A 27,405-nucleotide genomic window follows, 5' to 3' on the forward strand; every position below is an offset into this window, starting at 1 on the left:
GATCTGTTCATATTCAGTTATAGAATCATAAGAGGTTGTTGTAGGCCACTGAGTTAAGAGCATCCATAACAACATAGGAAGAGCTATGTGGATCAGGCCAAAGGCCTATCTAGTTCAGCATATTGTTCTCATAGTGGCAAACGAGGTGCCCATGGGAAACCTACAAGCAATAGTCCATTCTCTTTGGTGATCTCCAGCAAACATGACATTTATCTGTCTAGTAGCCAGTGGTAGCCTTATCTTCCATGAATTTGTAGATTCATTGTGAAGTGGTGGCAGGGAGGGCATTTGAATCCCAGGCTCACTCCTGCCTGCCATCATACGTACCTAGGAGATCCTGCATACAGGGGTTGTGTGTGAACCAGTTTTGATTTCAATCCACATTTAGTGGACCATTGAGAGTTGGATGGGACCAAGAGGGTCATCTAGTCCAAACCTCTGCAATGCAAGAATCTTTCGCCCAACATGGGGCTTGAACCCACAACCCGGAGATTAAGAGTCTGCTGCTCTACCAACTGGGCTGTACCAGCTAGACCACCAATGTGTGTTGGTGTAAACCACCTTTAAATAACAGAGGAAGTTCATGGCTTAAGAAGGTCAGCCAACATATTTATACCACACAGAATGTCATAATGAATAAATTGAATCTGATAAGGTCACAGAGAATATAAGCATTTGACTGAATGATAATTCTGTTTTCCTCCCCTGAGCATAGAGTTCTTTGGAAACAGTGACGGAACAGACTTAATTTTGAAAAAGTAAATAAATCCCCTTGCTCCATCACAACTGTATCTATAACTAATGAGCAGTTATATTATGAACTCAACAAAGTGAATGGCTTTCACAGAAGAAGAAAAGTGCTCGCTCTCTCTCCCTCTCAATAGCCAGTGGTCTATAAAGGTTGGTACTGGCTTTTATGAGTGCCTGATGCTTTGCAGTGGGCAGATAGCTTTTTTCCATTATTTTTTTAACTGTATAAGATCCAGGTTGTTCATACAGTCGTACCTTGGTTAACAAATGGAATCTGTTCTGGAAGTCCGTTCAATTTCCAAAAACACTGGAAAACCAAGGCACGGCTTCCGATTGGCTGCAGGAGCTTCCTGCACTCAAGCAGAAGCCGCGGAAGCCGCGTCAGATGTTTGGGTTCCAAGGAACGTTTGCAAACCAGAACACTCACTTCCGGGTTTGTGGCGTTTGGGAGCCAAAATGTTTGAGTCGCAAGACATTCGTCAACCAAGGTACGACTGTACATGCAATTCTATTTCTGTACACAGGTCTGAATTAGAGCAGTTTATAAATCATGGAATAAATCGACTCTTTGAAATATGGCAACCGTAAAATAACATTAAGTGATGGCTTGCATGTATAAATGGGACAACTCTTATTAACACCATGGACCAAATTTGCACATAATAACCCCTCAAATGCAATGTTTTTCAGTTGAGTCAAAGCGCATATTTAGCTGCCAGTGCAGAGAAATAAAGTGATACAAATGCATGTGCATGCTAACACTGAGGGCTGTATATCAGACCCTCATGCTATTTGTGTAGAATTCTGACTGAACTGATGGTTGGTAGAATCACTGTCCTGATAGCATTTGAATTCTCTATTATCTGTGCCTGCTGATGTTGGAGATTTGTCACATATATAGTTAAATGCACGTGCATGTTCTAATTTATTTTTGGAGGTATTACTTGGCTTTTAACTTCACCAAAATACCTTGTACATTATCCTCATTATAGACAGTGAGAAGCACTCTTATTTTGTTCTTGGGTTGAGTCAAAGCTGGAAAATGTTACTTGATTATACCATTTTAAAATAAGTTGGCTGAAGTATGTTGACTAATACAAGCTCAAAAAATCAAGCAGAGATGCAATGTGAGTTTTAAATAGCTCTTTCAGATTACTCCCCCACCTCTCTCTTGATTCACCTGGAATTTTTGTATAATAATCTTAATGACTGCATTAATTAAAAAGTGTGTGTTAGCAACCAGTGAGTAAGGGAGGAGGAGGAGAACCTTTTAAAAGGTCAATTTTTAATTCTTAGGAAGTGTAAGAGAAGCTGAAATGAGTGAGTATAGAATCTTGTCAAGGAGGATACTTTTGGGTGGTTTAAGCTGAATGTTTGCCTCATAGTAGATGCTTTAAGATTTATCACTTGGTGGTTCTAATCTTGAGCAGAACCTATCATCTGTGCCTGGGGTCATGTAGTCTCCTGGATCTGAACCAAAGATCTCAGGGGCTGAGACCCCTGTGATTGGCAGGCAGCATGAAGCTTCTGGATTGGTCAGATTTGATAAAAATGTGGACTTCTGCCCTTGCCTGCCCAATTGAGCAAAACCTTATGGACTTCTGCTCAAACTAATTCAGAGGGCCTCAGCTGAAAATGCAATCGCCTGGTCTGGATTTTATGGCTACCCATGGCCTTCTACTGGCCATGACATAGAGCCCAGGTAATTTGTACCTTTGGTGACTGAAAATCTGGAGGGAGCTGAGTGTGGTAATACTTGGTTTACCATATTGGTTACAGATGAACAATTCTCCACATAGTGAGAACATCCATGCAGCCGCCATGCATGAAACATTTGCTAGAATCCAGTTGGTATGTCCATTTGTTAAAGAAGCACATGACTTACAAAATGAGGAAGCTGATTTGACTCAGTGGTTTAAATTTATCTCCCCCACCCCTCTTTCATAGTTTAAAATGCCTTGATATAAATGAATCCATCACGCTTACAATGTTGTGGGTTTTGCCATCGAGAGGCAGCTCCCAGATCACTGAAGTAGCATAAGAGGGTCAGAGATGTAAACCTCCTCCCTTTCTGAGAGATTTCACTAATCTTCTTAAAATTCTTCATACTTTCCTTAAAATTCCTGAGGATGTCTGCATAAGCAGTAGCCTCCAAACGTCCCTCAAATTTTGCCTTAGTCAAAATTTGCTGGTGGTTCCAGAAAAAAGCTTCCTTGGTTTTCTTCCAGCCAATTGCTTGGAATAACAAATTCCTGTATCAGCAACGTACTTATCCTCATTAGGCTGAATCCTACTGATCCTGCAATCATCTGACAGACCTATCAAAAACATTTAGCGGAGGGACTGCATGAGATACAGGCTGTACTTTTGTTAGCTGTGTGTGTCTTACGTCTCGTGTTAGCTTTAGTCGTGACAGTGGGAATTTAGTCATTAAAATTATTACCTAGCTTAAGATCCTGCAGTTGTTTATTTGGTAAAGTTTGAGTCAATTTATGGAAGTCTGTGTTTACTGCCTCTGCAGCTTGTTCATGATGCTGGAATGCTGGGGGGGGGGGCACTGTACAATATAATCTGCGCTTACTAGTAAATCAGTGCAGAATATTTGGCATCAGCTGTGAGGCTATGGTGTCCCTTTGAAGTGAAACAAATGAGAATTCTCGCTGGTTCCATTATGGGTTGCGGTGATAGATGCTCTAAATGAGCTGAAATAATAAGTTACAGATATACCTTCTATTCTATATCCTTTGCTGATATAGAAAATAAAAATAGGGCAAATGTATGTCAGGCAGAAGTACATGAAATGACAAGCAGAATAATGAAAAGCAGAAGATTAAGAAGACATAAAATTCTTTGAATGAGTCATTGCTATAGATGAGGCTACTTACAATTTTGGGATTGATGTCTGAGTAATTTGTGACTCATTTCACCCTTTGACACAAACACACAGCACACAAACTATGAGAAATGACTGCGATAAAGAACATGTCCAATTTTAGATATGACAGTGTCCTCAGCTTTGAAGAATTTCTCTCTCTCTCTCTCTTTTAAAAAGTGCTCAGACAATTAATGTCTTATGCATGTATTCAACAATAGTTGCCTAGCAACCATCAAGTAGCATGCTGCAGAGCCAAAGAGGCTGAGATGACTGAACAAAAATGTCAGCTGCCACTGCAGGTGAGTCAAGGAAGGCATTCAGATGGCTTCTACAAGTCCTGGACAAAAAGCAAAATAATTACAAATCAAGGGAGTGCATTTATGAGGTCAATAATCATATATTATATCATATATATATATTATTTCATTTGCACTTGTAACCCGGTTCGGAGGCAATCCACTCACTGATTCTCTCACCTACAAATTTAAATGAGTCAGGTTTTTAGTGGCCTAGGCCCAGGCCTGAAGGAGAAAGCCATTAGAGTATTTGTATTTTAGAGTCAGGGGATGTGATGCACCACCTGCCATGACCTGCTATAGAGTTGCCACCTCTCTCAGGGAAGGCGGCAGGGAGAAAATGCCATGGCTCATTTGCATATGTTAATTAAAATATCCACCAAGGCTAAAATAAACATAACTATCTGAAAAGAGGGGCAGTTTTGAACCAGAAAAGTGCCAAACCTGCCCATTCCGGGCTAGCTATTTGAAGGTCGAAAACGGTTCAAATTTAGTTGTGCTGCCCTGGCTCCTAAGGTGTCTATGAACATGAGGACTTGCTAATATTCCAGTGTGAAATTGGTAAGGCTGAGATGAACACCAGTCCTCTGGGAGGGAGAATCTTCCAAAGTGGGTCAGTTCTCTTAAGTGAGTCTAGATTCCTACCTGAAATGCTGAGTGAGGGAAGCATTATAAGCTCTGCTTCCTCATCTCCACTCCAAAGTGGTACAGCTCTGACCTTCAAGGTCCCATCTAGTTCTGCTGTTCCATGATTCAAAATCCCACTTTGTCTAATAATAAAACACTGAAGTGATTCTGGTTTAGTGCTATAGCATCCACCAAACTGGAGCCCTTCGGATGTTTTGGACTACAACTCCTATCATCCATCCCCTGCCAACATAGCCATGTGGCCTCATGCTATTGGGAGTTGTAGTCATTGTAGTCATGGCCTTCACCAATGTGCTGTCCTGCAGATGAGCACTCACTGGGAGAAACTGCTGTCGAAATCCAACTTTAGAAGTTGTAACAGGATACAGCGGGGAGACAGCAATCAAGTTGTCTCATAGTCTAATATTGCTTTGTTGGCACCAGTCCATGATTAAATACATCCATTTTACTCAAGTGCTATTGATACTCTGTTCCTGTTTCAAGAGATGGCCCTGAGATAATTCCAAAGACAAAGGGAGGATTTGATGTAGCAGTTTTGCATGGAATCTTTGCAGGCACCATGATTTCCTGTGATTTTCTTTCTGTTTGCTCTACCTGCTCATCAGAAGTTTTGTTGGCATATATTAAGAAGCCCATCAGAGAATCATGTTGCATCATGCTAATAAAAATATATAAAATTGCAGATGCATCTTGACTTTGTTATTTTATCACAAACAGACTGTGATAAATGTTTGGGTTTCCTAGATTGCAGGTTGTTATGAACCCAGCTAGGTTGATAAACATATGCTGAGAGTTGCTTTGGGATATAGGGGCACCGAACCAGGGAGATTTGGTCTCAGATCACTATTGTGCCACAAAACTCACCTGGACCATTCACTTTCTCTTGGCGTGACCTACCTCTTAGGATTGTTGTGACAGGGGAAATGGGATTACTCCATAGATGCCACCCAGGACTCTTCACAGGAAGGTAGAAAGGTGGGGTTAAAATGTGTTAGTTACTGTTTCCAGGATACTGTGATGAGCAAAAGTTGTGTGTATGGGGTTCTTCCCTCCCAAAACTTAACTTCTCTGTAATACCGGTACTTGTAAGCTGCTTCACTCCATAGAAGCTTTAGGGGGAATCATAGAATCATAGAGTTGGAAGAGACCACAAGGGCCATCAAGTCCAACCCCCTGCCAAGCAGGAAACACCATCAGAGCACTTCTGACATATGGTTGGGAAGTTGGGCTCTGATTATAGGGAATGACCCAGCCTGGCTGTAACACTAAGCCAGACCAGAATCTCCTTTTAGTTAGTGTTCTTGGTCTGTTTGAGGAAGAAGTAGCCCCACGCAGCTCTGAGGGAACTTGATTTGCCTTCTCTTCCATGGCTGTAGAGGCAACACCTTCATTCCATTCAGGTTTCCAAAGCATAGAGAAGCTCTTCTCTCCACGGTCGTAGAACATACTAAATGTAAGTTGCAGCCCTAAGAGTTCTTACCTGAGAATAGGAGCCCACTGAAATCAGTAGGACTTACTTCAAATCAGACATGCCATAAGATTGCAGTGTAGGAAATCTCTACTTATTGGATTTGTGATTTTATATGTTGAGCATTTCCCCCTGAAGAACATTTAACCATTGAAATTTGGAAAACCAGTTTGTTAATATGGCTGTCTTGCGCCCCTTGGATTTGCCTTCTGTTCCATCCGCTGTGTGATGCAACCTGCTTTCTGGTTGGAAGTTGTAGTGAATCTGGATTTTAACAGGTGAGGAAAAACTTGGGGTGGGGGAATGGCTTTGGAGCAGCGTGGGAGGGCTTCGTGAGAAGATCAGTAGGCGAGGGTTCAGTTGGCATGATTACTGGTATTGAAGCGGCTGTTTTAAGAAAAATATTTCTAAAAACTCTCACATGTCCCGGGACACTGCTTATTTTAAGCCCGCCCCCTTCTCATTCACCAGGCTAAATGTAATTTCAAGATGGTGTCTTTTGCTAGGAAGATCATCAAGCAAAAATGTCTCCCACAACCTCTTTATTTGCATGACTGCTTAACAATTGTGAAACAGTTTATTATTGTAAAAATTAGTGTGGCATAGCACAGAACAAGCTGGGATTGCAGCCAAATGAAACAGAAAATGAATAGTTGCATAAGGCTTTGAGGCGCATGCAGTTGAACACAAGTGCACTGTACATTCTTCTGAATTGTCCGCTGTTTGTGACTGTTTCCCTTTTGAACACGATCGCACCTCTCTGTTCAAGAGCCACTGCTGTTATTAGTGTAGTTAAAGGTACACTGTGCTACAAACATGGGAATGTATTTACCTCAGGTTTTATAAACTAAGTATGGCTGGCTAATAGACTCAAACGGCACCAAAAAGGGGGGGAAAGGGGATTAAATACTGTACCACGTATGTGGTTGTTACCTAGCATGCGAAGTGGCTTTCTTCAGTAGTGAAATTGTAGCTATCGTTCATCCTGAAAAGGAAAAAACAAAACCCAACATTTTAATTCCTGTTGAACAAATCTTTACTTCTGTGCAATCTCTCTCCCTCTCCCCCCCCCCCTTCTGTTTGCATGGCAGTGTATTATTTTGCAATCAGGATAAAAGCATTATTTATGAAAGTTCTAAAATATGACATTACTGTAAGTTTAAAGCTGCAAATCAATCTCTCTGCTTTATAAAAGCATTTTATTGATTTGGAAGGGCAAATCTTCGCTTGAATTTTTAAGTACCTGCTTTATGGATTGGGACTCAGAGTAGTTTTATAAGCAAACATGTTTTTTGAGATGTTTACTTAAGACTTTAAGGTGTATGTATTTTTAGAATAAATTATGCATATTTATATATGCTTCGAGTTCACTCATTTACTTATGGAGTATTGAAATGATTAAGGCAAATAGAGAGCCAAAATTTGGTGCACACCCTGAAAGCAGAACAGGGTCAAGTGGGAGTGGTGCGGATTTGTTAAGATACTTTAACAATTTTCCGATAGGATGTTTCAAGAACCTTGATAGCTCAGTTGGTTAGAGCGTGGTGCTGATAATGCCAAGGTTGCAGATTTGATCCCTGTATGGGACAGCTGCCTACCCCTGCATTGCAACTCTACAATTCCAACTCTGCAATTCTATGATTCTAGTGGCAGCTTGAAATATTTATTGGTATATTTATGTATTGAGACCCAGTGTGATTTTTTTTTAATTGCCAAAATTTCAGAATGACAGAAGTTTATTAGGCATTCAAACTAACCCTGGTCCTAACCTTCACTGCTCTTGTAGTTGGCGCCTATCAGTTAAGCTATCAGATGAGTGGTATGATGCAATGAGCTTGTTGCTTTTCTCATTCCACCACCTTTGCAATCTACAATGCCGCTTACTATACCATCATAACCTCCTGAATGTGGATGAGGCGCTTGCAGTTGTTGAGCATGTGTAACTTAGCGTGCTGCAGTGGGACGTGGGTTGGAGTGTTTTTGCTCCTTGACTGAGCCACAGTTATAATCTGATTTTAGGTTGGCTTCAGAATAAAGCAGGGTTACGCTACACGCTTGTGAAACAAAGGTGTCAGTAAGAGAAGATAACCCATTCAAAACGTTGGCAGTTGCACGTTGGCAGTAAAAGACTAATGTGGTTACAGAGAATAGATCAGAATGGATAAGTATCTCAGAAATGGGGGTGGAACCTGAATTCCTTTCTAATTAATGACAGCATTAATATACCAATAACACTAAGGCTGCAGTCAGAACTATGCTCACTTGGAAGTGCCACTGAAATCAATAATTACTGGGAAGTAATTATTATTTTCCTAACTTCTTCCTGTCATTATCTTGCAATTCGTTTAGCAGTTATTAAATAATCCTTAGCTCAAACTTGGGAAAAGGAGAGAGTGGAAATTCCACTCAATTGATTGGAAAGTAGCTTGGCCACTCAGTTGGTTTCTACCCAGGGAGAAAATGTTGCTCAGCAATGCCTGAAAATGAGAAGGTTGTGTCAAAGAATTTATATTCACATCCTCTGAGATCAATAATACCGATGTGTGGAATGCAGAATAGTCAGACACCATTTGTAAAATATGTCCATCTGTTCGTGCTGTATTTGTGGTCAACGGAAATTATTATAACTAGACACTGAGGTAATGCTACCCTACTCTTTTGTCTTTTCAGTTTAGAAGATAAATGTATCTAGTTCAAGAAAAACTGTTGATATCTTAGATATATACAGTGGTACCTTGGGTTAAGAACTTAATTCGTTCCGGAGGTCCGTTCTTAACCTGAAACTGCTCTTAACCTGAAGCACCACTTTAGCTAATGGGGCCTCCTGCTGCCGGGCCACCAGAGCATGATTTCTGTTCTCATCCTGAATCAAATTTCTTAACCCGAGGTACAATTTCTGGGTTAGCGGAGTCTGTGACCTGAAGCATCTGTAACCTGAAGCGTCTGTAATCTGAGGTACCACTGTAAAGGCGTCTAGCAGTGATGATTCTGATGATGATGGGCACTTTTTTTCTTGAGTAAATGTTGTTGTTTGTTTGTTTTGCCATAGTCGATATCTGGCTTTTGGATCAATGCCGCCAAGCTGCTTTTTACAGGTCCACTCCCACTTAATAGTCTCCATGGAAATCTAAGATCTTTGGTATTGCAATTTTTAAGACAGCTTTAAGCTACTGGCAGGACTTCCTGTATGTGCTGACCCCGAAACCACTGCAAATGTATCAGAGTGCGTATTTGGAGAACCTGGTAGTGGAGAAAGCCCACCTTGGAGGAGGCCTGTGCAGGATCCTTTTTTCTTGAGCGGCATGGCAGGTTGCCTTTCAGTTGTTACTACGATCTCCTTTTACAGTAGACCTTCCTTGTGTAACCACAATCAGGTGTGAGCCTGCCCTGCTTGTTGGTGCCAGATCAATTCTTGGCTGCCCAGATCTATCAGAGCCAATTCTCAAATACCATTCTGTTGGTAGGGAATATTGCTGAGGTCAGATATTGGCAAAAGTTATGCAAGTCACTGGCAAGAACAGGTTAAGAAGGTAGCACAAGTATAAAGCGAGGGTTGTGAGGAGTGAGATAAGCTGGAGCCAGAGGAGCTGCCTTGGACTAAAGGAGCCATCCTTACTTGGGCAGTTGTTTTGAAGTTCAGGCCTTACAATATGACTTTCATATTTCTAGTCTGCAATGGTTTTTATGAGGTTTGGCCAGAATAAAATGTGTCCCCTGGACACATGCAATGGCCCAATGTCTGGAGGCCAGAACTATGGCATACTTCCAATCCTTGCTAAGCCCCATCCCAAACTTAGTCCACTCCAGTTTCATTACTGACATGCATTGATGATAAGAATGTAAGGCAAGGGTGCACAAATAATGAAACATTGCTACACTTGAGGTGTTGACTTTGCCCCATAATTTTAGCATGTATGTTGCAAAACACTCTTCGAACCCATTTGTAATGAGGTACTCTATAAATGTCAGATTATGCAAATCAAAATGATCCACATTTCAGTTTTCCTGTTTATATGCTTTAGACCACCACTTGTGGCATTTCAGTGTTATCCAGATTAAAATAAGAAATCGTTATTTTCCAATTATGGTTTCCCACATTCCAAGCACTCTAACATGCCCTCTTCCAGTAAATTATAGAGATGACTTTTATATTCTCTTCATAACCCTCCCCCAAAGAATTTGTGTTTTCTTTCTATAAATATTAAGATGATATATCAGTTTCTTCAGAGAAGGAAAAAGTTGGGAAAGAAAAACATTTTGAAGTTGCACAACTGTGGTTGATCTAAACAGAACAAGCAAGCAACGTCATGTATAGTGTTTCTAAAGAGCTTACTGTTTAGTTTTATAATAGCTGTATTTCAAGGGTGCTGATGATGCAGTGGGAAGAATGGATTGTTCTTATTGCGAAACTCTTTATTAGTTACTTGTACTTTGAAAGTGAACAAAATGGAAGTATGCAGGCATTCCTCATGCAATGTTAACAATAACAGGACATTTTTTTAAAAAGGCTAACAAAGACTGGCTGTTTGAGAAATAGTGATTTATCAAAGCAACAGTCAAGCAAAATAAATGTTTGGCATCATTACTAAGGATGGACTGGAAAATACATTTGTTTTGCTGCTTTCCTCTCCTCCAAATGTACCCTTATAGGTTTGTTTTAATACCACCTCATTTGCATTTTAGAAATGGGTTTGTTGCTCAATAAATTGTTCAAGCTTCTCCAACTGTATCTTAAATTGAATTGACTATTTTGTTTTATTTTGTGAAAAATCAATTTAGTAATCTAATATTAAATGTGCAGTTTAAGGCTGTCAACAGCTTCTTTTTTAAGCAAAATAGGTGGAGGGGGTGGAAGAAAGATACACACCTGGTCTGGTTGTGTTTGGTTGTGTCAAATCTCTGCACATGTTACTCATTAGCAGAAACATACTGTTTCTTCAGGGGGGAAAACAACTCCATTTCTTTTCCATATTAGGGAATTTTACAGACTCCCATTTACCCTAGAATCCTATAATACTGAGCTGGTGGGCATGTCAGGCTGTTTTAAGTTAGAAATGAAGCTTTAGAGAAAGTAATAGATGCTGCGATTTCTCGTGAAAGGCTTCAGCTCTTGTTAAAAGCCTTTGCCCCACATCCTGTACATGTGTAATGGTCAGCACCATCCGTGCTTTAAAAGTGCTTGGGCAAGAAGGCTGAAAAGGCATGGCTTATAAGCATCCTCTGTTCAGGGCAAGGCTATTTCCCATATGAGTCCCTGCAGCGGCTAAGATAGCTTTGCCCTGTGCTCCCCCATTATGGGAAGTGTAATATGCAGAGGTGGTGAACAGGGATAAGCTATTAATGCTCATCCTACTACTTTTGGGATGGAGGTAAAGGTAAAGGGACCCCTGACCATTAGGTCCGGTCGTGACCGACTCAGGGGTTGCGGTGCTCATCTCGCTTTACTGGCCGAGGGAGCCGGCATACAGCTTCCGGGTCATGTGGCCAGCATGACTAAGCCACTTCTGGAGAACCAGAGCAGCGCACGGAAATGCCGTTTACCTTCCCGCTGGAGTGGTACATATTTATCTACTTGCACTTTGACGTGCTTTCAAACTGCTAGGTTGGCAGGAGCAGGGACCGAGCAACGGGAGCTCACCCTGTCACGGGTATTCAAACCGCCGACCTTCTGATCAGCAAGTCCTAGGCTCTGTGGTTTAACCCACAGCGCCACCCGCGTCCCTTTGGGATGGAAGGAGGGCCTAAAACTCAGTGGCAGAACATCTGCTTTGCATGCTGAAGGTCCCAATCCCTTTGCATCTCCAGGTAGAGCTCGGAGAGGACCCTGTCTGAAACCCTGGAGAGCTTCTGCCAGTCAGTGCAGACCGGGAGTTAGATGGGCAATGGTTTGACTCAGAATAAGGCCGTTTTCCATGTTCCATTTGTGGGTTTAGGGCAAGATGTCCTTGCTCAATAGGTCCCCTATTGGACTCCCAAAGGAAACCGCCTTCTGTCAAGTCAAGACTCTTGGTCCACCTAGCTCAATATAGCTGACACTGGCTGGCAGCAGCTCCCCAGGGTTTCAGAGGAGGGCCTTTCCCCAGAACTTTCCCCTGCCTTTGCAGCCTTTGACCTATGGATTGGGCCAGCATTGTGAACTACGCTGGTTGTATTTCATTTTTAAAGTGGCATGTGCCAAATCTCTTTGTTGTTGTTTTCATTCTGAACGGCCCCATTCTGAGAATGCACCACAAGTAGGCTGACCCCCACAGTCCAAAGTATATTACTGTTGGAAGTAACTTCCATTGACTTCATCGGAGCTGGAGTATAAAGGGCATGTCCTGATAAAGCTTTTTGTGGACAGTACCACTTCAAGCTGCAGGTGGAAGAATAAATTATCGGAGGCTGCTTCATCTAGTGATACAACTTGCGCACACAAGCCTAGTATGTCAGAGAGAAAGACAGCATTCAGCCTTGTCCCTAGCATGGTATTTTTCACACACACCCCTTCCCCAATTTGAAGCATTTAAATGTATAACTTACCCCCCTCCCCCTCAACTTGAAATGGTACAGTCCAGGAAAAGCTTTTGCAATTGAGTATATAAAACTGGCAAGTTTTGTATAACCTTTAGCTTGGAGAATGTCTCTTCCCATCAGTTGTTAACATTGACTGCACACTGGGTTTTGCATGCAGATTTTTCTTCTTACTCTGCGTAGCATCAAGATGACACTAGAGGGCAACTGAGAGTTTTCTTTCAGGGAACAAATCTGCTTGGTTTAATAATGCCAGCTAAGTGTTTAAAACATGATAAAGATTGATTTTCCCTTGCAGTTTATACACACACACACACACACACACACACACACACACACACATGTAGCTTCTGGTTCTTTGTTGACAGCAAATAATAAACCAACTAAAGGGCCTGGGAAGGAAGGGAAAATATAGACAGTGGGGGGGGGGGAATGGCTGCTTTTGCCCAAATAAGGGATTATTTTTTGGCTTCCTCATATGTTAGATAATGATCAACTGACAATTGGTCATGAGTTAATAGTGCTGGATGCTGAAATATGCATACCATGTGGCAGAAAAACAACTCTGCCAATAAGTACAATCACTGCCATAGTTACACATCAGGAGGGGGGAAGTCATGGGGAAATGTCTAGAACATTTAATGGCATGTCAACTTAATCTACCCTGTTTCCTAAAAAAAAAAAAATCAATGCTGACTCTTTCCCCCCCAAAGATGTTACAGACACACACACACACACACACACTACTGGTAAGGTGGAATAATTTTATTGCTTATAGGGTTTTTTTATTCTATAGTGCTGACTCTACTAGACTGTGGTCTTACAAAAGCTTTTGTCCTGAATAGGAGAAAACACTTTTGAGCTAGGGGAAAGGAAAATCATTTTTTCAACATTTCCAGTGTAGAAACATTTGTCTTTTCCACTATGCAGCCTGTCCCAACCACTTTTGAGAGGCCTTGCAGTACACGCCTGCTTCTTTGATTATTTATTTATCTACCCTGACAAGCTACATGCAGCGGGAGAAAATAAAGTGGCAAGCTTCATCTTGGCATCCACCTGTTTCAGGGTACAATGGAAGAGTGCACCTTTTGGGGTTGGAAGTCAAACAGTTGAAAGCTGCAGCGCTTGTGTGGCTGTGGAGACCGATGCGGTAGAGACATGTTCTGTTGCAGCTGGGGCAGGTGAAGGCGTCCGGTTGTGCTAGTGCAGATACAGTGGTACCTTGGGTTACAAACATCTTGGGTTACAAACATTGCAGGTTACAGACTCCGCTAACACAGAAGTAGTACCTCTGGTTAAGAACTTTACCTCAGGATGAGAACAGAAATCGCACGCCGGCAGCATGGCGGCAGCAGGAGGCCCCATTAGCTAAAGTGGTACCTCAGGTTAAGAATGGTTTCAGGTTAAGAACGGACCTCCGGAACAAATTAAGTACATAAGCAGAGGTACCACTGTACAGCATGGCAGGGATAGTACAGCTCCGTGGCAGAGCTGAGGTTTCACCTGAGTACCCACATTTCCAGTAAGAGGATACTGGGCAACAGGGGAAGGAAGGGCCTTTCTAACCTTCGACCCACTGATCTGCTGTTACATAATTTGTAGGTTTATCTTTACAGTGGTACCTCGGGTTAAGAACTTAATATGTTCCGGAGGTCCGTACTTAACCTGAAACTGTTCTTAACCTGAAGCACCACTTTAGCTAACGGGGCCTCCTGCTGCTGCCGCCATGCTGCTGGAGCACAATTTCTGTTCTCATCCTGAAGCAAAGTTCTTAACCCGAGGTACTATTTCTGGGTTAGTGGAGTCTGCAACCTGAAGTGTCTGTAACCCGAGGTACCACTGTGTTTGTATCTATGTTAGGTTTCATACATTTCCCAGGTGTTTCCCCATCCAGGCCTCATCCTGGGCCAGCTTGTTCCACTTGCCTTCTGGACAACTACTTGCCACTTGCAGAATTGGTCCTCCTTTCACCCTCCTCATTGGGAATACTTAGTTTGTGTCTTCTAATAGGGTCTTCCTTTGGGCGAGGGGGGGGGGAGGTTTTCCTTGCCAGTTCGGAGATCTGTGCACAGTTTTGAATAACAAGTTCAGAGCCCATTGCCAACTGGAAGGTTTCATACCAGGTGCCAACTGGGGATTATGGGTGTGGTGGCTGAAAGCCTAACTTTGCAAGAGAGACATTCTCTAATAAACAAGGATCACATATTCCAGTTAATATCCCAGGTGGCTCCTTCCCTAACCCCCACCCCCAAGACACTCACTCCCCCTATTCTCATGGGAACTCTCCTTGGAAATGTTTGTGGAACTTTGTCTCTGATTTAGTCAAGGAGCTTAACCATCTGCTTAACTTTTAAGCATAGGCATATTTGAATGAATGAGGTTATTAATACCCTAAGTTTCACATAACCTCTAACAGTTGCTGGATGAAAATAGGTACATTTGTTTGCCGTTACACAAGAGAGCCACTCCACATAGCGGCGTTGAGAGCATGGCGTGTGACCAAGCTGCTTTCATGATGGCGGGGCCCTGATGGCTGGCAGAATTTTAGAAACATCGCTTTCAAATATATGTTTTCCTATCACTAAGAAAGCACTTACAGTCGTACTTTGGTTTTCAAACAGCTTAGTTCCCGAACATTTTGGCTCCCGAACGCTGCAAGCCTGGAAGTGACTGTTCTGGTTTGCGAACTATTTTTGGAAACCGAATGTCCATTGGGGCTTCCATGGCTTCCGATTGGCTGCAGGAGCTTCCTGCAGCCAATCAGAAACTGCGCTGTGGTTTCCGAACATTTTGGAAGTCTAACGGACTTCGGGAACGGATTCCATTCGACTTCCAAGGTACGACTGTATTTTATAGATATGGTCTGAATGTTCATTTCAATAGCTAGTGCCCGTTTTCAAAGCTCAGCATATATTAACAAAGATATGACATCTTATCTTTTCCATAGACCTCTGTTTGCACAAAATGGATCCTACATATGAATGCTTTCCTCCGTTCTGCCTTTTTCAGCCCTACTGATGTCAGAGGTCCACTGTTGTTGTTGTTGGTAGGGCAATGCCACAGAAGTTTATTATAATCTTACTGGTGTTAGCCGCCCTGAGCCCGGCTCTGGCTGGGGAGGGCGGGGTATAAATAAAATTTATTATTATCATTATTATTATTGCTATTATCATTATTATTATTGCTATTATTATTGTTATTATTATCATCATCATCATCTATTTAGGCATTTATTTTTTAAAAAGGGCAGCTAGCACTGCCTCCTTTTGGAGATGGTTTCAACTACTGTTACTAAGTTATTTGGCTTCTTTATCCATGTTCCGCTCCTTTCCTTCATCTCAGTCCTTTCCTGTGCACTTAAAGGGGGTGGGGAATGCAACAGAGATTTCTATAATTCTGTGAAGCTGGAGGCAAGCGAGGGATAGAGAATGGCTATCACAGTAAATTACTGTCATACAAAAATAGTGTCTTTTTAAAATGTTTCTGAGAGGCCCTAATACCTACAGGCCAGAATGGAATAGTCGCATCAGGAAATAAGCATAGCATTTAGAGTAAAAAGCGGCAGGGGAGGATAGGATTTCGATCATTATTTAATACATTTGTTAAGTTTGTGAGACGAAATGAGGGGGGGAAAGGTGCGGGTTGTGGAAGTTTGCTTACATGATTCCAGCAACTGCCAGAGAATTCCAAGAGTACTTTGTGTTTGGTTCACGTCAACGATCCAGGTATTTCAAATGAAGTAATACATTCCATTCTCATTAAAAGCCTTTGGCAGCAGCACTGATCTCTTACAATACGCCCAGGTAGCTAGCTGGACTTCAGCTATGTTGATAACTCCTTTCAGCAACCTGTGCTCTGTAACAACACTTCTTGATGTCAATCAAAATAAATGAATTGAAAAAACAAACCCGCATTTTGGCGAGGACTCATCAAACGTTAATAAGAAATATTTCATGCTGTAAAACCAGAGTAATGCTACACTCAGGTTACTCTTGTTGTCTTAGACCATCTATGCATATAGAAAATTATTTGCCCATAGCAGAAAACTGTGTGGCATCTGGGGGGTTGTACCACAATGAATGAATGGGCCATGTCTTTCTGTATGTTTGGTTTGCATGGCACATAGAATAGCATCTCTGATCAAGGACTTCTCTGATTCATATCTCACATCTGCCATGAATATGGTAGGCAGCCTTGGGGCAAGCTACTCTCTCATAGCCTCACCCAAATCTGCTACTTGGAGACAACAATTCAGGGTTACTTTGCAGAGTTGACAGGGCCATTTGAAATAAAGGATGGTGTGAACCACTTTGGTCACCCCGAAGCACTATACAAATTCTCAGTATTTTTATTATTAGCCTTTAAAATCTTTTGCAATTTAACTGCTTGTGAACTGCGATCATTTTTCTTCATTTTGCATATTTATTCGCATAGATTAAGACCTTCAAAGTTGGGAAATGTTAGCTAGCAGTTTTCAATGTCTAATGGCATTCATCTTGGGCACAAAATAATATTGGAAGGGGCAGTGAAAAAATGACTCCCATAGAGCTAATGGGACCATCCACCTAGGACAAGGATTCCTCACATCTGTTACATGGATTACTATTGTTGTGATTTAATGGTTCTTTGCGGGCTACCATATTTTGTTACTTTACAGCCGTCATCTGAGATGCAATGGCTTCTACTATAGTTTCCCTTTATGGCCACTCCAGCAAAACTGTGAGTGTGTATATGGGGCAGAACTGTCACTTTTAGGGGCTTTGTTAAAGTTTCCACTGCAGCCAGTTGCACTGCTGTTTGCTTTTTAAAGTTAAATATTAATTTGAATTGAAAAGTGCCTTGTCTATTCAGCAAGATTATAGAAACCCCCCTGCACCTCAGCATTTTCATTTATTCTTTCCAATGTGCCATTGGGGAGTTGAAAGTATACCTACACCCTGACTACTGATGATTCCTAGGCCAAAGTTCATAACTATTATGCTTGCCTATTTGTTTCTCATGACAGGGTGGATTATTATTTAATACTGAGGGCCACATCAGGCATTCCCCACGCCCACCAAATTTTCAGACTTCACGCATTATGATTTTCTGCATAGATAATTTTCAGTGTGAGAAAATATATCTTAATGAGCACACCCTGCCTGATTTGCTGTGTTCAGGTTCAACAGGGTGCATGTGTACAGTGGTACCTCGGGTTACAGACGCTTCAGGTTACAGACTCTGCTAACCCAGAAATAGTACCTCGGGTTAAGAACTTTGCTTCAGGATGAGAACAGAAATCGTGCTCCGGCGGCCCGGCAGCAGTGGGAGGCCCCATTAGCTAAAGTGGTGCTTCAGGTTCAGAACAGTTTCAGGTTAGGAACGAACCTCCAGAACGAATTAAGTTCTTAACCCGAGGTACCACTGTATTTGAGACTCAGGTATGCATACCTAAGGACAAAAAGTCAAATGGAAATCAGCTCCCAAAGGCAGGCAATTCTCGAATTATAGAAGCTGCACTGAAACCAATAAGTTCCAGATGTTGATGGTGACTGGAGGTTTAATTGAATTTAGCAGTTTTTAATATTCAACCTAGGGCACTGAAATATCTAAGGCACTAACCTTATTTGGCAAACTGTGTTTTTGTTCCTCATCAGCCTTATGATAAAAATAAAAAATAGCATGAGTTAATTGTATTCTGTTTCCTTTAAACAATGATGGGACGCTGTGGGTTTTTTGTTTTGGTGTGAGTTTTCATACTGCTATCACTTTTTCCAAACGCAGGAAATCTATGTCCCATTCTTCTTCTGAAAAAGCAAGAGTGAGTTTATCTTGGGAATTCAGAGCTATGAATGGTGTTAAGTCTTTCTTTCTAAAATGGAAAGAGTTGCTAAGCTCAGATTGTCAGCAAGAGCTTGTGTGGTTCTTGATATTTGCAAAATTTCCATGTCACACTGTTTCAGCTCACCCAGAATCCCAGAGTTATTTTGACACCAGGAAGTAGCTAGGTGGAAAAGTAATCATATTTTTTTATTGTACCGAGAACAATTTGCTTTGCCAATAATTAGGTGAACTTCCTTTTTGTTGCTATTGTACATATTTTGAAACAGAACTTTTCCCCAATCTTTGGTTCTTGTTTGATTTGTGTCACCATACTATTTCCACAGAAATAGTTAGTGTCACAAAGGTCAGGATTAGGGACAAAACAGGAAGAAGGGGAGAGCTATGAAAAAGAAAGAAAATGTGTAAACCAGAGGTTTTCAACCTTTTTGAGTCCACAACTCTTTTGACAAACTACATTCTTTCTACAGCACCCCTGTGGGGCTCAGGAGCCCAGTTATGTCACCCCTTGCCTGCAGAGCTGGCAGCCCCTCTCCCTTTTTCAAACACCCTCCCTTGTGGAGTTTTCCCTCAGCCTCCTCTCCTCTCCCTTCTCCTTGGGAGTCCTCCAGGCAGTCTCTGAGGTGGCCCCTGCCCCAAAGAGAGGTGTCTCCTCACACTGTCCATTCCCAAGAGCAAGGGCTGGAGGACTAGTTGGTTGGGCTCCCTTGCTTGTTTGCTTACTCTGAGGCTGCCTCAGCTCCTGGCAACCAGCACCCCCTGACCAGCCAGCCCCAGAGGCACCATTCACCTGCAGAACTTGTAGCCAGGGCTGCTGCAACAAACAGCTGTGCAAGCCTTGGGAGGCAGAGATGCAAGAGGGCATCAGAGGAGGGAGGAAAGGAAAGAGGGACAGAGTCCAGTGTTGCCTGTGGAACCCCTGACCATCATCCAAGGCACCCCAGGGTGCTACGGCACACTGACTGAAAACCGATGGTGTAAATCATTTGGCTTTATTTATCTACACAGTCATGCCAATGGGGTAAATTACAGTAGCTTACAGTAAGGATGACAGGCTGATGTAGCAAGGAGCTCAAGTGGTGGAACAGAAGTCCCCCACCCACCCAAAGCACCTTTTATACTGATTTTTCCAGAAGGACGAAAGCCACATTTAATTCATACCTTCTAAGCTTAATCCTGACAATAGGCCTGGAAGGATAGCAGAGTTGATAGTATCCAAACCTACTGTGAGGTCTAGGGGAAAACCACATGGTTGCGTTCCACTCCCATCCATTCCCCAGGGTAAGACATCTCAGAGGTCCATAAGCCCACCTGCGCCCTGGTAGATTTCACAGTAGCATGGATCCAGGGAGCACCTGGTAGCTCATAGCCCTCCAAGAAGGATGTCCACATCCTCAGGTTGCACAAGCCAAAAAGTAGCCCTTGCAGTGTGCTCAGGTGGTGTGCCAATCCCATCCATTTCAGCCCCTGTACCAATTATAGCATCCAAGTTGATATGGGTATGAGTGGCCTTATCTGTAAAATGTATGGGAAACTCATCGCAGCAGGCCTCCAGGGGTTCTAGGTCTCCTCACCTCCCTATATTAATACAAGGGCCTTCATGACCTGAACTAGCTTTGCTCTGTGACATTGAACAGCTGCATTGGTGTTGGAGAAGTAATATTTTGTCACCACCACCTCACCACTGTTTGAATCAAACTCTAGTGTTTCATACTTTCTCTTGGTAGAACAGGTTGTCATAGGCACCTAAACTTGGAATATATTGCCATCCATTTAAATTTGTTGATTTATCATTCATTTTAATTAATTACCTGATTAGGTATCTGGTTTAAATTTAAGTCATTTTACATATTACAACACTTTCAATTTAAGGTCTTGTTCGATGACACTGACAGAATCAAAAGTACTATTCATTATTAGAAAGGCAATTTAAATATTTCCTTCCCTAATAAGTAATTAAAATAGCTTCAAATTAGGCATGTGTTCCCCTAGCTCATTGTGCGACTGAATAAAAACTGTACTGTACTAAAGTTTTAAGTTGACTGAACTGTTTAAAATGAGCGACTTTCATTGTTGTTTCTTCATTTTCCCATGTACTTGGTCTGTTTCTTTGCTCTTTCATTCTCTTGTTGGTTTCTTTTTAATTCTGCCTGCTTCACAGACAAGAGGTTATGATATGCACAGTCTGTTACGCATATACTTAATTTATTCATGTTATTACATTTATGGACCACATTTCTTCCATCATGGAACCCAAGATTACGTACATGTTGTTCCCGGGTAATTATCTGGCTGCACTGAGACTTTCTACAAGTACTCATTACATAAACAGGTTTTATGGGAAGTCTACCTACTATAGGGCCGAACTTTCTACCCCAGGCAACCCACAGTAGTTGTGTTTGCTTTTGCTGTCTCGTTTTCCTCCCCACTCCCCCTTAAGCTTGGTGCTATCTCTGTTGCTTGAGAAGAAGGAAGGAAGGAAGGAAGGAAGGAAGGAAGGAAGGAAGGAAGGGGAGGTTGATGTTGCAGGGTACAAAGACCAGCCAGGCAGCAAACTCTCATAGAATCAGTGCAGAAAAAGCCAACTAACCATTCCTCTCCCACGCCAACCATGGGTTACTCTTTCAGCAGATGGTTCAAGGTACCACATCTGGCAAGTTTATCTATCTGCTGACCAGGATCTACTACTTGCTAAGTAGTTTATTTAAGTTACGGTACTCTGACACTTTTCTGCAGAGTTTTGGGTGAAATGATTTTGTGTGTATGTGGTTTGTTTTTTTAAAAAGATGGCATGAATTTTTATCTTCTGACATTCTCAGAGAGAAAATACGGGACTATCTATGAGAACCCATTTTTATTCACTGGGCATTTTTAACTTCTTAGTTTTTGTTGATTTTGAAAATCTGTTATTCTATTATTGTTTACTTGTATTGTGCTACAAATGGGCTGCTCACTGCCCTGAAATCCAGATAGGATGAAGTGGAGTGTAAATATTTAAAACGAAGAGCTAATTCATCCTGTAACAATTCAACATTCTGAATATTCCTGATGACTGATCTCTTTGGTGGGAAGTGGTATTTTTCACCGCATGATCTATCAAATATCTTTTGGATAATAATGTCACCATGAATAAATAGATCATATACATATTGTGTGATCACCTATCATTTTTTTCAGCAGAGGGAAATGTAGCTCACTTAGGAGCGGTATATACAGTATGTGCATTACGTATGGGGATGTGTTAATCCTTTCAGCTGCAATGGAAATATTACTTTTAATGTCAGACTGCCTCTTGCTATGCAGAGAAATACCACAGTCATCACTGATTCATAGAGATGCTTTCCTTTTAATTATACATCCAATATGAATGAGATTTAAAGTTGCATTATGTTATACAAGAAGTAATCTTAGAACATTCTGGATGGAGTCATTTCCTGTCCAAATTCCTCAGCAACCGAAGAAATGAGAAATTCTATATTGCTGCCACCACTACCCAGGCATAAGCAAGATCATTATTCCAGGAATTTGCCCTTTTCTGCTATTTGAAGCTTTTCACTTAATTAATTAAAACTTTAAACCGAGAAAATTGGCAGGGCTTTGCGTGTTTTCCTTTTGTCCAAAACAACACTGCATGCCCCTGAAATTCAGGAATAACCTGTATTTTTCTAAAATGCCCATGCTGGGAACTAGCTGTGCTTTCGTTCTGGTTACCATAAAACAAGTAATCCTTACAAAACCCAAGATCCTGAGCCAGAATTAATCCTCGTCATTTGAGCAACTTCAGGTGCTTTTGCCAGACACGAATTTGCCCCATTTACTCTACGGCAGTCGTTAAATTTTAGTGCTCGCATCAGGCTGCAATAAATCGAGAAAGCACTTTGGGCTTGACGCAACCTCTTTTGAAGGGAGATATTATTGACACCTTCTCTCTCTCTCTCTCTCACTCTCTCTCTGTCTCTCTGGGCCTTAAATGCGACCCTGGGTTTGTGGTACGCGGCGTGCTCTCCAACTGGTGTCGAGCAAAGAGGTCATGAGCAACAAAACAATTAGGATGAAATCATGAGCTACATTTGTAAACGAGGGAGCAGGCTTCTTGGCAGGGTGTCAGCCGCTAGAGAGCTGGAGTCCGGAGTGCACATCCCACTCTCCTCTGTTTGAGTCACTCATCTGTGTTTATATGAGTAACGGAGCAGCTGAGGGGGAGGGGATTTGTAAGCGCCAAGCAAATACTCCGAGCGCTCATTCTGTGTAAGACTGACATGCACACCGAGTCGAGACTACTTCCAGGGATGTAGTGAGCGCGCAGTCACATGCTGTAGCATTCATGAGTAGAGAGATAAATCAAGCAGATGTTTGTCGACTGGAATGGGTAATAATTTCTTTTACTCTCTCTTGATCCCCTCCTCCCTTTTTCCTTTCCTCCCCCCCCCCCTTTTCGCATGCTAGCCTCAGATGCCAAACCTTGGAGTTGCTTTCTAAAACACTTAGCGGCAGGCAGTGCTGAAGCATGAAACATTGTGGGGGCGAGGGAAGAAGGTTTGGGGTGGGACCTTTGCTTTTAAGCTGAGGGGTGATGTGTTTGTTTTGTTTTCGTTCTCCACTTGAACCACTGCCAGCAGGAAACTGGGTTTTTCTTCTTCTTCTCCAGAGCATCAGTATCAAATTATAGCAGCCTTGCATCTGAGAGCTAATTAAAATGTAAAATGTCCTGAAACCACTTGTGTGACAAATGTAAGATTAGAAACAATTAGAAGCCACTCGAGACGCTTGTGGTGTTTAGATTTCTGACATTATTATAACCGTCCCTGGAAGTAATGAAAACAATGGTTACTTTAAAAGAGGAGGGGGGTTTACAGCAAGTTATCTCCACTATAATCACAAGTTAATGATTGTTTATCGTTTTTAATGTTGTTGAAGTCCGGTGACTGAGCACACAAGGGTCACTTTTCTTACAGAACAAAACAACTACTTCATTCTTTTCCTCATAGTTTTGTCATAATCAGCATTATATTGTGTGTGTGTGCGTGCCCGTGTTTAAAAGACATCTAAATGTGTGTTTTCCTTGTTTGACCTATATGTAGTATATACTAGTTATCAAAGCAGAACTCAGAGTTTTTCTGTATTGTGGAATCTCTCAGCTCTTTTAAAAAAGACTTGAAGTGTAGTATTAAAGAGACTGATCTGATAAAGTGAGGATTGCATTTCTGTTTGTCTCATGCCTTTAGCGGTTGAACTGTACTGTACAGAAGTACCAATCAATTATTTTGTTCTTTGTGCTATATATGGAAGTGGTTGCTTTTTTCAACTTAGAAAATCTTTGACACACATAAACATTGCCTAATCAAATACCTTCTACTATAAGGAAATTCCCAGAAGAAGGAATCAAGTTAATGCTTACATTTTACATAATAAAATGGATGTATAAAAGATGTTCGCCCATCTGATCTTTGTTTTGCAAGAGAGCAATTTATGCTTTCTCAATATTCATTTGGATCCTTGTCATATGTTAATAGCAACAGATTAGCTGGGGTGGCAGGAAATATAATGTAGAAATATGTGACCTAGAAACAGTTCTACTACTGGCAATAACATGCTTGTTTATTATAGGGAGACGTAGGCTGCTTCAAGGTGCATGCTTGTTTTTGAAGACTGCTCAACTGGTGTTCAGCTGTGTTACCCCTTTGTAAGAAATTGTGCTGAAATTGTTGCCTGTTTGTTTTCAGCGCCAAATCTTAAAGGCAGACCACGCAAAAAGAAGTCATGCCCACAGAGAAGAGATTCACTCAGTGGCTTTAAAGATTCCAATAATAATTGTGAAGGCAAGGCTGTTGCCAAGGTAAGACATTTAGTAATTTTCATCCAACTTCAATTTTGCCTTTCTTTTCCAGTATAGCATTTCAAAGTAGGGATCGTCCCCACCTGCCTCTCTTTTAAATGAAAATCAATATGGGTTGCAGTTGTTTGAGTGGGTGGGCTTCCTCTCTCCCCCCCCCTTTTACATTTTTTTTGTCTGCATTATCAGGAGCACTTTGGGAAAATAATCTTTGTTTAAAACTTCTGTTGAGATTTACTATAATTGCACACATATGACATGTTATTGGTATGTCACCTTTTCATAGTTAAAACCATGCTCAAGGCAGCTTACAAACTGAAAAAAATACATAATTACAAATGTAGCAAAAGTAGTCAAAAACAATAAATAAAACCTCAGAAGGTACACAACCAAATTAAACCATATCCACATAAATCATAATAAGATCTAAAGTAAACATACAAAAATTGGTATCGAAAACAGCAACAACAATACCCCGGCAACAACAACCCATAAAAAATACCCCAACGCAGCCCCAGCTTTTGTAGCTGGAGTCAGTCAGGGCCCTGCCCACCCAGGCCAGTTGGAAAAAGGCCTGCAAGGCAGGGAGCAGAAGCCTCCATTTCTGTAGCTGGAGTCAGTGCAGCCCATCTGTCTTGAACACCATAGTTTCCTTCAATACTATTTATCTGAAACATTTGTAAGCTGCTTTCACAAGTGACCCCAAAGTGATTTCCATGTAACAAAAGGATATAAAAAACCCCACTTGATTTATTAATTACTATCTAGCCTTTCCTCCAAAGAGCTGAAGGGCACTGTACATGGTTCTCCATTTTACCACCAGCCCTGTGAGGCCGGGGTAGAAGGTCACCCTAAGTGAGTGGTTTTCTCTCATGGCTGAGTGGGAGTTGAACTTGGGTCTCCCCCGTGCTAGTCCAACATTCAAACATCTGTACTATGTTGAAAATTAAATTGCTCAAAGCCCTTCTTAGTTGCCTCTCAAATATAATTTGAAAATAACCATATATGAAACGGGAACTTCTGTTGAGTAACAGATTACAGCAAACACACACAAAAATGTTACCTAGAATAACGTTGCTGTTCGTCTTTAGAAAAGTTGAAAAGGAAATTCAGAGTGCAAGTTAATATTCTGGACAAGGTCTTTTAAACACATCTCCTTATGCTTGAACCATCTATGGGTCTCGGATTACCATGGGTTGGTTTGCATGCACATGTTAATCACCTGATGAATCATCAAGTGATGACTTGTATGCATGAATGAGCCATCAGAAACCCTCCAGATATCACCTCCCATCACTTCAGTTACAATGGCACAACGTACAGTATAATGACCATGCACACTGCTGGAAATGGGATAACTATTGGGATAAGTCACTTGGCTATGTTTGTAATACGAAGCACCAGCCAACTCTTCTTGTAGAAGAGTTTCCACGTCAGTATTTAATGCCTATCAGAAGGCAGAATTAAGCAGTTTCTGCATGAATTTTCTAATGTGAGATATCAGTTTGCATGTCAAAGTCCCAGCCATCAGAAGGAGAGAAATCAACTGATGTACTTGCATGGTGGACCTAGTTTGGAGTGTATTTCCACCAAGCAATTATTTTGTGCGTTCTCCATCCATATCATGGAGAGTTGTGCTGCCCTCTTTTGCAGCCTCTGTTGAAGTGAATGGATGCTACATGACTGGTTGGCTGGCTGAATGTATAGCAATTTGAAGACAATATTATTGTGCTCAAATATTTAAATTTCTGAAGTGCTGAAAGCTCTTGTTGCTGAGGCTTTCAGTGGGCTATTTACAGTGATGTACTAGCTACCTTGGGACGTGGGTGGCGTTGTGGTCTAAACCACGGAGCCTAGGGCTACCTGATCAGAAGGTCGCTGGTTTGAATCCCCACAACGGGGTGAGCTCCCGTTGCTTGGTCCCTGCTCCTGGCAACCTAGCAATTCGAAAGCATGTAAAAGTGCAAGTAGATAAATAGGTACCGATGTGGCAGGAAGGTAAACGGCATTTCCGTGCGCTGCTCTGGTTTGCCAGAAGCGGCTTAGTCATGCTGGCCACATGACCCAGAAGCTGTACGCTGGCTCTCTCGGCCAGTAAAGCGAGGTGAGCGCCGCAACCCCAGAGTCGTTCGCGACTGGACCTAATGGTCAGGGGTCCCTTTACCTTTACCTTACTAGCTACCATGTCAATCTGCATTTCAAGTATGTTTGTACAAATTTAAAGCAGTTTAAACACCAATGGATACTTCAATCACTTCTTATTTGTCCTGTCCAAATTGTATGATGAAGCCAGTTTTGTTTTCATATAGGCCTCCTGAGCTTGTAAAAGATTTGTGGCATACAGAATTACAGCAGATACTCATTTTTCAATCCTTTCTTCTCTGTCCTGGGTTGGGGGTCAGGGTGAGAAGTGTTTAGCACTGGAGCCCTGTCAGGGGAAAAAAAGGTTAGCACCTCTGGATTATGCAGTTTGGACAAGCCAAATGGCAGTCTGATTGGAAGGATCAGAAAGCATTGCCAAGAAAAGTTCTATGTCCTAGAAAATACTTAATTGACCTTAGAAAACTTTCCAAATGTGCTGAATTTTTTGGGAAATACAGGTGACTTTTGTGGAACCAACCTCATATCTGAGATCTTTTATGGTGCTTAGTTGGGTTTTGTATGTGTTTTTCGCATTGGCCTACTCCACACGTCACAGTAAGCCAAACTATAAATCTTGGCTATGGCTTGTGGTTAGGGAGCAGAGAGCTTAACTAAGAGCCCAGATTCAAACAGCATGCTAACTAAACTTTCCCTTAGCTCAGTGCTGTGTTGGGAGTGAAAAGGTTTGGGGAGAGGCAAAACCATTTGCAAGCTTCTCTCCAGGAGCCCACGTATTCACACAGTTCCAGTAAGTCATAGTTTGGCATACCGTACTGTGATGTGCAAACCAAGCAATTGAATGTCTTGAGTTGAGCCCATTAATTTAAGACTCTAAGAGGTCAAATGTCTTGAGTTGTATTTTGTACTTTTCTTGCAATTGTTTTATTAGCATTGCCTCCTTGATATTTCACTGATATTGACACAATGGGATGGAACAAACAAAGCTCTAAAGGTAAAATCATGAGGGTTTTGTCATTAATTTTTGCATTGCTCAGTCTTTGGTGCCTTGTGGTGTGGCTAGTACTTAAGTTGTTTGTAATATGATGAACTGGTATCACAT

The 27,405-nt window shown here is 41.7% G+C and overlaps 1 protein-coding gene across 5 annotated transcripts in view; it reads left to right on the forward strand.

The window, feature by feature from the left end:
- ARID5B (AT-rich interaction domain 5B) overlaps positions 1–27,405 on the forward strand; it is a 175,667-nt gene that overhangs the window by 101,750 nt on the left and 46,512 nt on the right. For all 5 annotated transcript variants that reach the window (XM_081861124.1, XM_081861123.1, XM_081861122.1 and 2 more), the window contains one exon: positions 24,094–24,206. In XM_081861124.1, the coding sequence (XP_081717250.1) occupies positions 24,094–24,206 (113 nt within the window). The remainder of the gene's footprint in view (positions 1–24,093; positions 24,207–27,405) is intronic.

Source organism: Podarcis erhardii, assembly GCF_964252035.2.
Source record: "Podarcis erhardii genome assembly, chromosome: 5".
Classification (NCBI taxonomy): domain Eukaryota; kingdom Metazoa; phylum Chordata; class Lepidosauria; order Squamata; family Lacertidae; genus Podarcis; species Podarcis erhardii.